We start from the raw sequence: 15,671 nt of genomic DNA on the forward strand, positions 1-15,671 counted from the left end.
TAACACATTCACAATAGTTTTTTCGTAAGCCAGTAAAAATCTCTTTCGCATGGCAACGAAATAGGGCACCGTCCAAAATATGACTGCGGTAAATTTGAGCGAAGCGCAGGTATGTGTTGTTTGGTGCTTGGCTGTCTAGGCCTAGCGTAACATCAAAGCAAATTGACCTGGCATTTTAGTAAAATACTTTAGTAATTTACTTTCAATAAAAGTATAATTATATTATAATCATTAATCATTCCTGATTCAAATGCAAAATGTCAAAATAGATCAATATCTACCAAGCCATCTTCATTGTTTTATACTTTTAGTATCTTTCTTTTTTCTTTTTTTTTCTTTTTTTTTTTTTCTTTTATCAGAATTTGTTTAGTAGTAGGTATCCCAATGTAAAAATTCAAATTAATGATGGTACTTTTTCTTTCAGTTAATCAAAAGGAACTTACTGAACATAAACTTTTGCAATTTAAATGATTGAAATCGGATTATCCATTCAAAAGTTATGGTCCGTTAAAGTGCCCAAAAAACAGTGATTTTTGCTTGAAAAATGGCACTTTTTCTAATTATATTTGAACCCATTTTTGAAGGGTTATAACTTTTATACTAATAATTTTAAAGTTCTTATTTTTTCCAAACCCATAGATACAACAGAGTTGTACAAGAAAAAATTTTTTTTGGGTGTCCTCAACATTTTTTTTTTTAGATATCGCCCTACAAAATTCGTCCGAGGGCTTTTTACGCGTGATTTTCCCAATGTCTCAAAAATGCCCAAAAAGTTCCTGTCTTTAAATGATTCATAACTTTTGAACCAATGTGTGAATTAACTTCTTTTTTTTTGCATTGCATAAAATGTAATATGTATTTTAGTAAGGTTATTTATATTGACAGGTAGGTAATTCTGAAATACAACATAAAATATTGTTAAAAAATGTTAAAATGTGAAAAAAAAAAATATTGCGTTAAAAAACTGTGTGGGTATTGTTTCTTTTCATTAAATATTATTTTTCGTAAGTATACATTTTTTTAATAATTCTAGTATTTAAAGTTATATTTATAATCATATATTATTTAAATTGATTTTCGAACCGCCAAAAATAAGAATTAAGCCCGTGCTTATTATGTGTTCGATTCCATTTGGAGCGCCGGGCCGAACGTAGACTCGGCCGCGCCTACTACAAGTTAAGATAGGCCCCTAGCTAGCAAGGTCTAAATAAAAGCCTGACGCTAAATTCTGCCTAAGAAATATCGGGAAGAAATTTTTTATTTAACAAAGTAATTACCTCAATGGTATAATTGTAGCATGTTTAATTTTATTTCCCTTTCGATTATTCTAACCGAAAGTTGCACTTTGAATTGAAATATACGGAATAAAATTTAGGCCTAGAAACAGCGTAGACATACAACGGCAACACAGGCCAAAACGCGTTTCGGCCGCCTACATAGAATGGCTTACGGCCGCTGCATAGCAAAATCAAAGCTTCTTAAATTTCTTCGGTACATTTCTTCCTTAACGTACTTGCTTTATATAGTAGATTTATAAATATTCCACTTATTAAATAATTTAATAAATCGGTAAAATTGACGTTTCGAAGCAAATATTCCATGAGAGGCGACATTTTTCGACATGCCTCGTGTGCGGCGAAGACTAGTTCAGAAAATGGAACAGTCCACTGCAGGGGTTATCCAATCATTAATTAACGCGCTAATACATGCATACCATGCACATTGTGTGGGCGACGATAATTTAGTAATAAGCGGAGAACTGAATCCCCCCCTCCCTCCCCTTTTGTACCTCATTTTTAACTCGCGTTTTCTATTAAAATATTTAATAAACATAGATTAAAAATATATGAAAATAATCCCTTAAACAAGATCTTTCCAGATATATAATTTTTATTCACATGGGTATATCAGAAATAGTATATTTTTAACTTCAAAGACACGTCACTTTTTGAAATTTCACGAACGTGTTAAAATCGCGGTAACGAAAATCCGCTTCATTGGGATACCTATTAGTAGTACTGTAGTGTTCTCACCCTTTTTGAGGAAGATTTTAATATACTAAAATATCATATTTTTTATGTCATAATTCTGTAATAAACCAAGTAGAATAGAAGTCAAGGTTTTCTTGTCGCTTAATTCAAACAGGAACAAAAAAACATACAGAATGGTATGTATCGTGCATACAATTACAGAACTGTAAAGTTGCGTGTCTTCCACAAATGTGGACATTATGCTGCCTTGAAAACCTAAACACGACAAGTCAATTACCGACGCAGGCCAACAGTGGTTGTCTAGGACCTGTCATTTTTTCCCCACAGGTGACAGGCAGGCAGGAACAGCAGGCAACTAGTTATCCGCACATATGATAAAGGAAGTCTCACTGGGATTGAAACTATGAAAAAGCACTTCTACAAATACATTCAGAATGGTAGCATTTTTAATTATGTGAAACTTGGTTGATACAGATAATGTAAACATTGACTTACTGTACAAAGGTATAAATTACCAGGATGCAGTACATCCAGTTAGAGTTAGTACTATTATTTAATGTAATCCAACAAATTGAGAAGCTGTGTCATACTGTAGGTACTGACATACATCCCCTTGTGGACAGTAGTTCTAATTTAAAGAAATCTCACAAAATAAAAACTGACACTTGACAGGGTAAACTCTGGCCTCTGAATCCTTGGCAAATCCAGAAGGCCAGCTATTACAAATGCACAAACCACTGTCTTAGAGAAGAGTTCAGAACAACTTTTTATTTTTCGGGTTATGTTCTTCCCTTGAACGGGATAATGCCCATGTCAGTTTATCCAGGTATTAGCTAGACACATAATAGACTTGTGAATTACAATAGTAATGACTTATTAAAGAGAAATCAACTTTTGTAAACACACCCTATAGTAAGTACTCTATGAATGCTTGTAACTATATAGATTCATTTGCATCAACAAATTTATTACATTGGTTGATTTGCATACTTACCAAATACCATGTAGCCCTCCAATCAGGATCAATAAAAGTCAGTTTACTATCGGGTTCAATTCCAGGTAAACCTCCTCTTTTTGTTCTTGATTTTAATGTCTGTTGTTCAAATGATTTTACCTAAAAATTCAAATGAAAAAACAGTTTATAAAAAATGTATACTTTTGGAACATTGAAAAGGACATTAAAAGAATTCTATAAATACTATACTTGTATTGTCTCCATGACAAATTATTTATACACAATTTGTTGTTAAATAGTCATAGTCATATATACTTTATTGTCCATTTAAAAAACAGAAATGTGATTTGAAATTTAATGTCAAATACTGTATTAACTTTGATCAAAGATGAGATCGTGACAAAATTGTTGATTTCTTTTTTTTATAAATAAGTGAAATCAATATTTTTCTAATTTTTTTTAAAGGGAAATTGAATAACACTAATAGCACTAGGCCTGCCCTATCAACATTCTTTATATTTAATTTACTCTTGTTTCCTCGCCATCCTGTTCTGTTTATTAGCAACATGTTTTCAAATTGGTTCTTATTAAATTAAATAGAAAAAAAACATGTATGTACATGTATAGATATAGTGCCTTTTTAGCTGTTATATTGAATTTTATTGTTCTTTATTTTTATAAAAATGTTATATAATATATATTTGTAAAAGGAATGAATAAATGTGGGTGACCCCCACGAAAGAGAAAAAAAAGAAAGAAAAAAAAAACATGTAAAATCAAGTGTTTAACATTATATTCAGTTCATAAATAAATTCTTTGAATGCAGATGTAAAACAGATTTTAAAGCATAACACCAGGCCTGCCGTGCATGTACAGTACAATCGTACCGTGTTATTGAACCATTTCATGATTAAATTAAAGCCTTTCATTAAAATGAAACAATGGTTGCAAGAGTATCTGTTACCATATTTTAAACACCATTCAGTTGTCACTTTCATTTTAAGTCAAGCATAATGTAAATACTGTTATAACAATAGGTACAGTCATTATTAAGGCTCAGTAAAGCAAATATTGGTAGTTACAATTGGACAGTCAGATATGATTATTTTTATAGGAAAGGTGAAACATAATAATTTTTTCATCTCCACCCACTGTCTTACAGTATACACATTAAATAATTAAGTGTATTTTACAAATAACTGTAAGTAATACAGTTATACAGTATCTTAATAAAGCAAGTAAATAAGTATGTATCTGCCAAAAAAAGTACTGTACAGGTATAACATTTCAATGGAAATAAAGAAATTGGTCTAAAAAACATTGAATTACAATCGTTTAGTCATTAAAATGTAATTTCTACCTTAAAAACAAGACTTTCATTGACTATTATTTACTTATTAAACATTAATAACGCTAATTATTTTTTAATATAGTATTTGAGTGGTAAGCCAGTAACGCAATGTGCCGTTAAATCATTTAATAATAGCATACAGATCATGTTACATACTTAGGGTTATAGACGTTAAATACCATTCTGTAACATACTTGAAGCGGAATAATTACTTTATTTAATGTACTGTAAATTATTTTCTTGGCAAAAGTACTGTACAGTTTGTAGAATGTTATTCTTAAATAATGAGTTTAATTTTTTTTTGACATGAGAAAAATCCCACGCTCAAGTATAATCTCAATCCATTCAATTTAGGCTAAAGTAATTTTTTAAGCTATCTGAGTAGTACAGTGAATCCCATTCAATACATTAATGGCTAAACATGATAAAATTCAAAACTGTTATTAGTAATTCATAATAGAATATTCATTTATTCGTTTTATTGTCGTTTACAGTGTGTAACCAACTTACATGTGGATGTGACCGAAGGTGATAGTGTCTGTCTCTCGATGGCTGTACATATCGCTTTCTTCGTTGTCGGTGATCAATAAAATGAAAATGGTTATCTACAATCTGTAGAGAAATAAGTTTAATTATTATTACACTTAAAATGCTAATACATAAATTATATTTAGTTTTATAATATTGTCGTATAAGTTGTAAAATGTCAATTTGTATCACACATATTACCTGAACTGTGTCTTTCTCTAAACTATTTTAATTGTACAACATGGTATCTTGACTTTTTTTCTTTTTTTTTTATTAGAGATCATTCACAGCAATATACTGTACAGGTAGGAACATATGTGGCACATGCAAGCAAAATCGGACATACAGTAAGCCGCATTTGTAGATTTGTAGAAACAGCCAAAAACATTAAAAAAGGCTGAAAAATGACATTTTTTTATTTTTACAGAAAATGATAGCTGAAACAAAATTTATTTACATTTAAAACCTTGGTGTTTTTCTATTTTGAGACAAATAAATAGATACATTTTAACATTTTGTTTAGTATGTTGGTTAAAAAGATGGTGTAAATTATGTACTGTATGATTTAAATAACACCTATCATGTTTTATGCTTAAATTGAAAGTGTTCCATTGGGTTGATTTTAATGAAATTTTGCATAATAATAGAACAATAGTTAATTAAGGAAGGTGCGAAGTTTCATTGAAATAAAACAATTAGAATACCCTTTTGCTAAGGCGTAAACTTAGACACCCTGTTTCTTTTGTTGTTGTTTTTTTTCATGTTACTTAACTTTAAAAGCATTTTTCTCAAAACACTGATTGTAACAACCAAAACTTTAGGCTGAGATATCTCTGGAAGTAGAAATGGTATCATCAAGATATTTTTTTTCAGCATTCTAAATCTTGGATTATGTAGTTTCAGTATTTGTGGAAATTTCAATTTTGAAAATTCCAACTTATGTCTGGTTTCCCTAGCAGATGCCACATATTATAATACAGTTATCATTTTAATTTAATAACAGTTTTTACATTATTTTATCTTTTATTTCCATAAGGTAGAGTATACTGTTTCGAAGGTCTACAGTACAAATGCTTATTTTATCCCCTTTAAACATACAGCACATTGACAATTATGTCATCTCTTTACCAATCAAATTACAGTAAAGTACTGTAATCTAGTAAATTTAATCTTATTGTTGATTATAACAATTAACATATACTGTAATTTGTAATGAGGTATGCCTACAGTAGTAACACTTCTAAATAATAAATGTTGACTGTAAAACATGATCATTCATCTTATCTTTAAAACATGTCATATAATAATATACATTCAGTAAATAAAAAAATAATATATGACCAAAGATAAAGATTTTTTCATTTGTGTCTCTTTTTGTTTTGTTGTATAGTTTTTAAATCATGTACTGGAATGATATGGTGATTCAAGTGTTTATCCGTTTTTAAATAAAGGTGTTCTTATTTATTATGTTCATTGTCAATATTTCATTCTCAAGACTGATTGTATCAGTGTATGAACTCCTGGTCGCTGTTGTCTTATCCTACGGTATAATAGTAATATTCATATGATGTCAAAATCAATATTCATTCATTCATAATCAATATCAGATCTACATACTGTAGTGTAAGATTGTAAGTTTAAATGAGCCTAAATTTCGGGCAATCAAGTCTCTGCACAGAACAGTACCTACAATATTTTACCAACAAAATATTATATTCTACACTTGTGTACTGTACAGTAACACTGAACACAGAGTATGGTACGACAAAAGATATTAATTTCAAAACTAAATATGAATACAGTATTTTTTATCTTTAAAGATTGTACAAAAAATGAATTGTTTAAGGTCAACTATCGAAATGCAAATCTATAATTACAATCTATAATACACATGTGTTGTATTGGTAGTGGAAGTACAGTACTACAGGATGCTAACTAATCCATGCTAAATTGTCCTTATGGAGACGACATGGATACTGTTAAGTGTACAGTAGGGGTACAGTAATGGTGAGTTAAGAATACAGAATTACACAGTTTGAAGATTTTACTGTGAAATAATTAAAATCTTCTCATAATCTAATAATAAATACTGAGGGTGGAAGAGGTGTTCAAAATAAAGCTAACTTTGATTTAAAATTACAAATTATAACTCTTGCCTCTTGTACAAAAATGAAGTTTTTTGGACAAATAGTTCTCAAGAAAATGCAATTTCAGTTTACTTGTTTGTTACTTTACAAACTACTCACCAGCTTTTGAAATTTTTCTATTTCTATCTTTTAACACTATCTGAGGTCTGAAAATAATACTTAAAATTAATCCAGAATTGGGATCCTGGCTCAGATTGGTTCAAAAATTTAATGGAGTGGTCTTTGACCACATATCGATCTGTACTTTCATTTTGGTAAAGATCTTGCAATGACTTTTCAAGTAATCCTGCTAACAAACAAACACATGCGATTGACTACATACATCCTTGGCAGAGGTAAATAAATACTGTATTGATAATTTTGATTTGAACGCATTTTATTTTAACATAACCCCAAAAGCCTCAATCTCATGACACTGTACAGTAAACAATTACAGGGCCCACTGTACTTACCTCACCCATGTTAATAAATCCATGCATAGTGGCTACAGCGTCCGCTGCTTCTTTACCGCCCTCAACGTGCACTGCATAAGTGTTGGTATATATAGCAACTGAATCCACTTGATAAACATTTAAAAAACTCAAAAGCACAGCGAAACAAAAATAATGTCTTGATAATTTTATAGACCAGTGTTGAAACATTATAACAGAAATGTTATATTCAGCTATTAAAGAATGCAAGAAAATAGGTATTTACACAGAAAAATGTGTTTATTTTACTAAACCATCAGTAAAAATAAGAAGAAATGTTGTGTGGACTGGAAAAAGGAATGTTTTGGGACCAAGTCTAATAAAGATGACAGTGATGCATCATCAGTGGTATTCCATATTTGTTTTCTTTAGTAAATCTGAAAAAACAAATACACATTTATATTATTAGGCCAACATTATTATCTCTACTCTGTCTAAATAATATAAAGATTTAAAAACATGAATAAAACACATCAACCCAATACTGGGAAAAAACCTGACCGAAAACCAACATTTGGTACAGACCCAATTTTTTTTATCATAAATAATTTAAAAACAATATTTTGGAAACTTTCTGGATATTTTCAGATATTTAGGTTACCGTAGCCTGAAGTTTTCTTTACTGATATTTTGACCATATTTAAATTATTAGTCACATGTTCTGCTACGAACGAATAAAAAAAAATAAAAAATTTACTAAACAAAAGTTAAAATACATTTTGACACATTGTATTAGTTAATTAGGCCTAACAGCACTGTCAGTAACTACGGGTAAGCCTAGGCCTAGTTACTTGACCTTATGACTTATTGATCACATTCCGTTCACAGTATATACCCCTAGGCCTCTCTGAACAGTAAAGTAGGGCCACCAACTAATTGTTTTAAGCTGCTAGCCTAGCTAGTCGATTGAAGTGTCGGTATATTCAGTTCACAAAAAATCATACAAAAGTAGTTTCAGTACAATGACAATCACTATAAATCTTACCATTTCACTGACAATTATTCTTTGAACCATACAACTCAAGTATTGTTATAATATGGATGTATTTTATAGTTCTTTTATGCAGCTTTGTCCGTTGTTAAACCACAAATTACGCTTGAAATAGATCGGTTGATTGAAAGAAGTAACAGGAAACTTTTTCAGAGAAGCTTCCTGTGCTGCTGCTCTCTCTCGTCGACGATGATGATACGACGTATGATGCGCTTGAGTAAGCAGCACGAGGGGGCGCTATGTTACTTCTGCCCACAGCAGGAGAGCCATAATATAATAAGGCTCTGCTTCTGCCTACGACGTAACAGAGCCATATATATCAACTATCCAGATGCGACTTCAACATTTTAGGTGGGGTTTTCTACTTTATAAACTCGACTTCGTATGCATAAGGCCTGCCCGACGGAATTAGTGTAAGCTTCGAAGTTGGTCTAGAAATCGGCATCTTTGCAAATGTTCTATATTTGATCTTATTTCACTCTCCATTAACCAAATACAAGAACCATCGGAGACAAACATGTTTATTCTGGGATTGTGCGGCCATACACACCAACTACACACCATAAACGTTTATTCATAACATATTAATATACAATATCTTGCATCGGACATTTCGCTACCACCAATGTTGATTAACAAAATCAAAATTAAGTGTGACGTGTTTACCACGAATGACTAACAATACCATCTTTCCCATTACACCTGCACAAACTCATTTGCATAACAACGAACGGCATACCACCAAACTACGGTGAGACATACATTCCCTTCTAAACACGTAATATAATGATGATAATTAATTCCTTTTTTTAACATTAAAATTGAGGGCGCTAAACATACAATTTACGAGACAGCGAAAGCCAAACAAAGAGAGTAAAAAATGTGCCCTCCCTGCCTCAGCACTAAGGCCCTGCCACAGCCTTGGGTCGTTTCTACCACATCATCACCAGATGCATTGCTAGTGCCTTCTCAAGATGTGTGGTGGAAAGGGGGACGTATAATTCTGTGAACCCCAAACACAGTGGTCGCATACCTTTAACTCTATTCCACCGATCAGCGTGGGAATCGAACCCACGACATACGTGTTGTCAACACGACGCTCAGATGACTGAGCTAACTGGTCATTTTGGTTTTAACAAGGTTAATAGGATATTTATGACGTAATGATGAATTACGTAATACACGTATAAATAGACTATTATCAGCTGTTCAGTCATGTACTGCTTTGTAGCGTAATGGATAATGCTCAGGTTTGGGTGCTCTCAGCTCTACTGTAGTTGATTGGGTTCGAACCTCTACGGATTTTTTTTTTTTTTTTTTTTTAAATTGAAAATAAATATTGTTTTTCTTTGAGTTTGAAAGAGAGATATTTTGAGGGTTGTAAATGTCAGGCCTAAACAAGTGGACCTTTATTAAAATCAGAAACAAAGTTGCATGGGATTATTTTCCATTAAATAGACAACCATAAAACCTCGAAAAAAAGCCCATGTGCTTCTTCATTTTTAATAATCTTTATTACTCCAGGGATGAGTGGTTACTTTAAAGTCACGATCTCCCCTCCAGGTTCTCCTCCCAATTTCTAATAATATTCTAATATAATATAATATTGAGTATACATTACCGTACTTTTTTGTCTATCCATGGCATAACTGTGTTAATGTTTCTTTATAAAGCGCCCTCTATATCGTCACACGCGAATGCGCGATGCTCTGCTGTGTTATCTCATGGAGTACTCCATGGTTATCTGAGTAAACGCCCTCTATATCGTCACACACGAATGTTCTCCTAAGGTTTTTACCCACACGCGCTTGTATACGATGGCATAGACTCTGCTAAACGTCAAAAATAATACAATACATCAAGTAATTAGCAAGGAAAGTGCTTTTATTTGTATATATTTTTAGATCTCCAAATATTGCACATTAACACAATTATTAGATTTATATAACCCTTACAGAATATTACAAATTGTGTATAGTATCATTTGGTCCTCATGTTGTTCTTAAACAAAAAGAAAACAAATACAGAACATATATCGCTTGTACATACAAGCTGTTTCTGTTATTAGATATAAAAAGCTCTATCACTGACTATACAGAATAAAGTAGTACATATAAATAGAAATTTAATGACATATCTTGCTGTTGGCTTTGTAAACTGAACTCACTTTCGATGCTCATTTCATTAGTACACATACAAATGCTGCTATAGTTCACTCAAAATTTGATAGCCAATTCTCGGTACTGTGTCTAAATTTGTCATAGACATATTCTGTGATACAGCATCACATGTGATATCACATGCGATGCCAACATAGACCATAACCTAACACTTAAACTAACTTTTCATGATACAGGAAACACATGTGATACACATGTGATGCTGTATTATAGAATATTGTCATGTGGAGATACAGTACAGACATTTGGGTAAATATGAATGATAAAGTACTTTAATTAGTAAATAATACAAAAAGCATTTAATCAACTTGTTCATCTGTAAAAGCAACAAAGTTTAGTAGAATATACTAAAATACAAACATATTTTAACATATGCGAAAAATGTACATCAATTTGTTATGAAATATTCAAGATAGCAAATTCTTTACAAATTACAAATAAAATATTATAGTTAGTTATATTATATTGTTCATTCTAATATAGCAATAATAAAGTATTTTGCATCTCAATAACTAAAAACATATAAGAATATATAATACATCGATATAAAACATTAAAAATCAGTAATTATCAAACACTTATTATGTTCATTGAAAGAATATAAGTTAAATATTTTCCATGCCACACATACTAATTTATAGTAAGAAATATTTTTAGGTACTGCAAGAGGGCGTCGCTGAGTTAGTGGCGGTTAACATCAGCAAGGGTTCAAGGGTCACTCGCTCCATGGTTCTAGTGGTAGAACGAGTCTTCTCAAACCATAAGCCCAGTGTACACATCTGGCTCATGTGCATTTTAAAGAACCTAGTTCATCTTTTCTTACCCCGGTGTACTAGTCAACATACACAGCCATTGTGCAATTGGGGCTGGACCGTTTGAGAGGTATTTACCATCTGTTGGTCCCATTCTTCACTAATGTATATCTTAGTGAGAAGTTGAATAAATAATAATTTCTTCTTTTTGTCATATACTGTACACAGGTTAATGAGTACAATAAATGTCTTCTAAATTTGTCTATGGCAGTAATTTCATCAAAGAACTTATTATTTAATAATATTGAAGATCTGTTCTATCTGTATTTGCACAAAGTTCTTGCATGTTTAAATGGGATTTGTTTAATGTAAATATAAATACTTTTTGAATAGTGTACAGTAATTATTACCATGTATTCTAAGCAATCAAATAAAACATAATTAATTTAAAAAGTTAATCAAACTTGAATTTCTATCAAGGCACTTTCATACAGCAAGGCAAAAAGCAAAACATAGGTTACAATAACAATGATTCATTCAAGGATATAACATTGTATTTTAAAATAAACAAGCTATGATTACTATTTCAAGAATGGTTTGTAACTAAAATTTTATCTACAATTTTTTAATCTAAATTAATTTAATATTATCACTTTATTATTTTATGAAGAGGTAACTTTTGTAACCTCACCCACAAAATATCCTAAAAATAAGCCACTATTCATGTTTTTTTTTAGAAATTAAATCCATAAAATAAAGCATCAAATTTGAATATAAATATTGTTTATATACCAACAATTTTGTAGTCATATATTTCATATAGAATATTGCATCTGGGATACATACAGTTTAAAACTTGTCAATGATAATCCGCTGTTTTCACACAAAATTATACAAATAAAAATGATTAATTATAATTAACATCCAAAGATTACGAAAGGATAAATATACACCAAAAGCGAATCATAAAATATTCTACATAAAAACACACCCAATAATTAAAATATTAAACAAATGACACTATATATAAGGATGTTCCTAGGTGTAGTAGAGAACATTGTTTACATTTACAAAAGAAGTCTGAACCAGCCAACTACTTTCAACATGAGAATAATATTTCATCAATCAAAATAAAGGATCAAAATATAAATTAAATAAATTAGATTGGATAGTACTTTAAAATTGGAATAACAGAAAGACAAAATAATATAAATTAATAATAACAATATTTAAAATTTTCAAGGAAAACACAATTTTACAGTTACCTTACAAATCCAGCATTTCATTTTATCACTTATTTTACAAATAAAGGCAAGCACAGGAACCAAAAGGATTCTACTGCAGTTACTGAAGTAACTACAAATTTTGTTTACTCTTTAACCAGCAAATATTTAGCAATCTTTTTAATAATCGTACACACTGCTTGTTGCAGTCACTGTAATTAACTAAAATTAAGCAATAATTGTAGTAAAACATTTAGTTACAGCAGTAGAATAATCTTGATGCCATGAATTTGTTTAATCTAAGAGTAAAACCCTACAGAATTCTCTGTAGCTGTAAAATAAAATAATCACACAGTTAAATAATCTTACAACTATTTTTGCAGCAATTGTTACAGTATGCTCATTATTAAAAAAGTTAACTATATTAAATTTGCAAATTTATTATTAGATATAGTATAATATAATATATAAATTGTATCAAAATGTAAGACCTGCTAGTTGTAAATCACTCCTTATCTAATACCAACTGCTCTAGCGTCAAGCTAAATATACATATTTCAAAGAAGAACCTTCCAGTAAACTTCTATCTTTTTTTCACAACAACCAATAACTTTAAACACTAAAATATCCAAAAATATTATAAAATACTAAATTAGCTGTGTAAAGAAAAAGATAGCATTTAACATGCTTGTTTAAAAACGCTTATTTAAAAACGGAAACCATCCATACCCTTTGTTCATAAAACTTCCATCAAAATCTAACTTAAATCTCAAACACTTGAAAATCTCACGAAAATTGTGGGAGTTTTAGCAATATTTCAAGTGATCCTCCATCTCCCACTAAAGGTGCAATTTATCCAAATTGTTTAGGATATACAAACAAACATTTGGATAGTGCATAATTTAACTTTAGGTTCCACTTCTAACCCTTTTTGGTTAACTAAAGTGTGAAAATATGCTGGTGGATGAAACATATTTCCCATAATGCAATTTGCATAAGTTACACTTGCAAACCATTCTTTTCCTTTCTAAAGTAGCACCCTCTATGTTTGGATGTACTTTATAAAAAGTATAGCAGCCTTTATAAAGACACTTTTATAAAGAATTTGAATATTTCATTTCCCAAGTTTTGGAAATAAATAACTAAATAAGGATAGTGTAGTTTTTGACAGTAGGCACTTAAAATACTAGCCCTAGGTTGTGTCTAATCAGCAATTGCTATGCCTGTCTAGTATAGAGAAATCAACATAGCCAGAAATGAATTAGGATCTGTCTGATGTCTCGTCTGTCTGTCTATCTATCTATCTGTCTGTCTGTCTGGTGTCTCGTCTGTCTGCCTGTCTGTCTGCCTGTCTATCTGTCTGTCTATCTGTCTGTATATTTGTGTCTATCTTCATGTCAGTGTGCGTTTTGAAGTAAACCTTCAAAGCATCCTCTGTCTGATTTTCGTCGCCCTTTTTTGAATTGGGTACAAATCTGGTAATGAAACAGATTCTAAACAGATCTAAATCATTTTGAATCTGATAAAACAAAAAGTGAGTATCGCCTACTTTAAATATATTCTGGCATTAGCGGTATTTGCAACAAATGCAAACAAGTTTAGATTATGCAAAAAAGGTAAATCAGTTATGCAAAATACCGTAATAAAATTTCACAACTGGAAATCTAATGAATTATGGTATGTGACCATAAAACATTATTCCAGATGTTGGATTATATATAACAAAAAGCTTAATTTTTTAAACATTAAATTTCAATGTGTCTATTTTAATAATTAAATATTATATATTTTTGCTCTCTCTAATAAAATTCTCCCACCCGCTTATAATACAAGGCACTCGAACAACATAGCTATAAAAAGACCTTTTCCATAAAAATTTATCAAAAAAAGAATGCCACTAGCATTTCAGTTTCTCTCAACTTCATAAACAATACCATGTGATAGTAGATAGTAGAATACCACATATCCAATGAAAACACAATTAGTGGATTTAAAAACGAATGTCTATACCCTGGATGTAAAGTCTGTTTACAAACAATAAACATTTTCATAAATTAAAATTTTAAAAATTTCCTTGAACTTTGCTTGATATTATTTCCTGTAGAAACAAATTGTAACAACTTATAGTTCTGATGTGTTCTTATGTGAGAGAATAAATTAGTTGTCAAGGTGGAAATAATAGTGATCATATTTGCCTGACTTATTGATAAGTATTGGTAAATTTAGAAATTATGATGTCATGAACAATGATTGACAATCAATTACTCACACTCCTTTTGATATTTCTCTTAGGTGTCACTAGAGTGAGCATTATTGACAGCAATATGAGTGTGTTTAAAATCTAGAAGATCTTCTAAGTTATATTGCAGGAGAAGAGTAGAATATCTGGTAACTCAATGATAATGTAGTCTGATAAATTAGTCAACAAATACCTGCAGAATGCAGGATGAGAATGGCAAAAATAGATGTCAGGATCATTCTTGTGTGTGTGAATTTTCAGCAATAGCTGAGAGATTGTAATTTTTTTTTGCGGTATGTTCTATATCGTTTACAACTCTCTTCAGAAAACCCCGCTTTCATCAAGATCAAGATCAAGACCTATGGCCAGAAGAGATTCAGGAATTAAAACATCGTTTCTAACTTCCAACACCAAATATCAATTTGAGCATATTGATATCAAATTCAATAATTAACTGGTACCTTGATATCAATCTGGTGGTTCAGATACTCTGCGCATGGCGTGCTCTACCGGACGCCCGTGGTTCCATTTCCAAAGACAATGCGTACAGTTCATCATCGTCTAGTATCCGCTTTGAATCTGTCAAGTAGTGGATAACCTTTAAAAGAATTCAAAAACAAAATGTTTAGTTATACAATGTGTGAAATACCATCCAGAATGAAAGCTTTCTGTCACTACTTCTGTGAGGTTCATTATTCTTATTATTTATTTTCTTCTTCTTTCTTCTCTACACATAAAGCAAATTCATTCACTGTCCTTCTCAGAGGTGGCAGCATGTTCACAAGACAAACATACACACAAGATGTTCTATTTTGGAAGTAGAGTTGATTGTAAAATCATAAGA

At 30.9% G+C, this 15,671-nt stretch overlaps 2 protein-coding genes across 3 annotated transcripts in view; both read right to left on the bottom strand.

Annotated features, from left to right (window-relative positions):
* The window catches only part of LOC140050951 (proprotein convertase subtilisin/kexin type 4-like), a 32,731-nt gene extending 24,149 nt beyond the window's left edge, over positions 1-8,582 (bottom strand). The window contains exons 1-4 of one of the 2 annotated variants that reach the window (XM_072095965.1): positions 8,428-8,582; positions 7,425-7,819; positions 4,808-4,909; positions 2,986-3,105 (exon numbers count right to left, since the gene is read on the bottom strand). In XM_072095965.1, the coding sequence (XP_071952066.1) occupies positions 2,986-3,105; positions 4,808-4,909; positions 7,425-7,613 (411 nt within the window). In that variant the 5' untranslated portion in view covers positions 7,614-7,819; positions 8,428-8,582. Of the gene's footprint in view, positions 1-2,985; positions 3,106-4,807; positions 4,910-7,424; positions 7,820-8,238; positions 8,308-8,427 lie in introns of those variants that run through there. The other variant, XM_072095966.1, reaches the window with a different exon arrangement.
* Positions 8,583-10,317: 1,735 nt separating this feature from the next.
* The window catches only part of LOC140050949 (ras-specific guanine nucleotide-releasing factor 2-like), a 67,582-nt gene continuing 62,228 nt past the window's right edge, over positions 10,318-15,671 (bottom strand). The window contains exons 28-29 of the mRNA XM_072095964.1: positions 15,289-15,425; positions 10,318-15,186 (exon numbers count right to left, since the gene is read on the bottom strand). Coding sequence (XP_071952065.1) covers positions 15,309-15,425 — 117 coding nt within the window. The 3' untranslated portion in view covers positions 10,318-15,186; positions 15,289-15,308. The remainder of the gene's footprint in view (positions 15,187-15,288; positions 15,426-15,671) is intronic.

Source organism: Antedon mediterranea, chromosome 6, assembly GCF_964355755.1.
Source record: "Antedon mediterranea chromosome 6, ecAntMedi1.1, whole genome shotgun sequence".
Classification (NCBI taxonomy): Eukaryota; Metazoa; Echinodermata; class Crinoidea; order Comatulida; family Antedonidae; genus Antedon; species Antedon mediterranea.